The 1785-nt window shown below is 40.6% G+C and overlaps 1 protein-coding gene across 1 annotated transcript; it reads right to left on the bottom strand.

Moving 5' to 3' along the window:
• Positions 1 to 323: 323 nt before the first annotated feature.
• LOC146667014 (uncharacterized) lies at positions 324 to 1256 on the bottom strand. Its single transcript, XM_085408879.1, has one exon. The coding sequence runs from the start codon at positions 1254 to 1256 to the stop codon at positions 324 to 326; it is 933 nt and encodes a 310-aa protein (XP_085265005.1).
• Positions 1257 to 1785: the final 529 nt, after the last annotated feature.

The following is a 1785-nucleotide window of genomic DNA, read 5'->3' as shown; positions in this document are numbered from 1 at the left end:
TTTTTTAAAAAGCAATGAAATGCATCAGATGTCTCCCATGCTTTCTTTTCTGCTGTAATTTTTTTTTTTTTGAACATAAATTGGCCTATTGAAAATAAAATGTAGTAAGAAACACTACATTTTTTCAATAGGCCAATTTATGTTTAAGAAAACCCCAACAATCAAATGATCCCATCTGAGCAAGCACTGGGCGACGGTGGGAAGGAAAAACTCCTTTTTCTTAAAAAGAAGAAACCTTCGACAGAACCAGGCTCAGATGGTGCGGCTTCTGTCAAGACCGGTTGGGGGTTAGGTAGTTAAAAAACTACTCTAACGGTACAGCACTACAGCTTTTTGGTGGAAATGGGTGGAAGGATGGGTGTTACACCTCGTTTCATTGGAGGTCTTACAGGTGGTCGGGGTGTAGATTCAGCTTTTTTACAAATAGGTGGCAGAGGGACAGGACTAGGTCGTGGAATTATAACTGATTGGGTGGGAATCGGTTGCTTTCCACTTCTGGATATAGGTGGAACACACATCCTACGAAAAGGTGGTAGGTTGTCGGTCGAGAAAGTTTCCTTTTTCGTTGGTTGTGTGACTTGAGGAGCGGGTGTCAACTTTGTGTTTTTCGGTCTAATGGGTGGCAGTGGAGTCCGCTGTAACTGTTGTTCGTCAGATGCATCTTCCCTGCCTACGTAAATGTATTTATGTTCCTCAAAAAGGGCAATGTCTTTTTCAACTTGACTCATTGCCTCTTCAAGAAACATTTTGTAATTGTATTTTTTGTGCTGTGAAGGGGAGATAGTAAAAGGGAGGGATTGATATTCAAAGTTTAGCTCATTAAACCTCCTCTTTAGGCCCTGGAGAATGTTTTGTTTCTCCTGTTCGGCCAGTGGTTTAACTGTTTCCTGTTGTTTTGTTAACCAGGCATCATTGTCCTGCTTAGCCTTTTCTTTCTCTGCCTTTCTTCTACGCAGGTAGCCTGGAACGATTCCGTAATCGTTTTTCTGTAAATAAAAGGGGACAAGTCCAGATTTCTCAAGGAGCTGCTTGTCCCCTTTGCGTGTATCCACACAAGCAGGTTGAGCCATGACTTTCTTCATGCCTGTGTGTTCTGGTTTTTTCCTGAATGTGTGTTCAGGTTTTTCGCCTTCTGGCCTCTGTGGGCACATTTCGCGATGAGATGGGGCCTTAACTGTTCTTGGCACCATGGTCCTGTGTTCATTTTTATATTTATTTTCTAATACAATTGCTTCCCTGTATTTAGAAATATACATTTTAGGTTTGGGTGGAGGAAGAGTACTCTACTTTGGGAGAAGGTTATAAGCGCTTTCATCTGAAAACACAATTCAATCGCTAGCTTAAAATCACCTGCAAGGGAATTCTACAACTGTGTGTCGAGGCACCCCTATTTATAGATTTTTATGGCCTGGCATGTGACATCATGGTGGCCTGGCATGTGACATCATGGTAGCCTGTCTTTGTTCTGTCATTTAAGCCCCACCCCCCTGGTTACTGTTGCTATTGTAACTATTATATTATGAATGCTGGTAGCTAGCATTCCACACACACACATACACTTTTTGCCAAGGTTCCAGCTGCAGTCACCAAGACATGTAAATGTATTTAGTAACCCTCTGGGGTCCAGAGTATAATTGGCCGTTTTTGACTACTTTTGATTTTACCTCTATATTTCACCTTTAAAAAAATCTTCTTCTTTTTTTTTTTTTTTGGCACAACCTCAAATATCTGAAATTTGAGTTAATTTTTCATTTATACTATATTTGCACAATAGATCTAAATTCA

Source organism: Rhamphochromis longiceps, linkage group LG6 (assembly GCF_057381845.1).
Source record: "Rhamphochromis longiceps isolate RC_006_pf linkage group LG6, R_longiceps_female_GT1.1, whole genome shotgun sequence".
NCBI classification, from domain to species: Eukaryota; Metazoa; Chordata; class Actinopteri; order Cichliformes; family Cichlidae; genus Rhamphochromis; species Rhamphochromis longiceps.
Note: the sequence above shows the minus strand (reverse complement) of the source record. Positions and strands in the feature narration are given on the sequence as shown.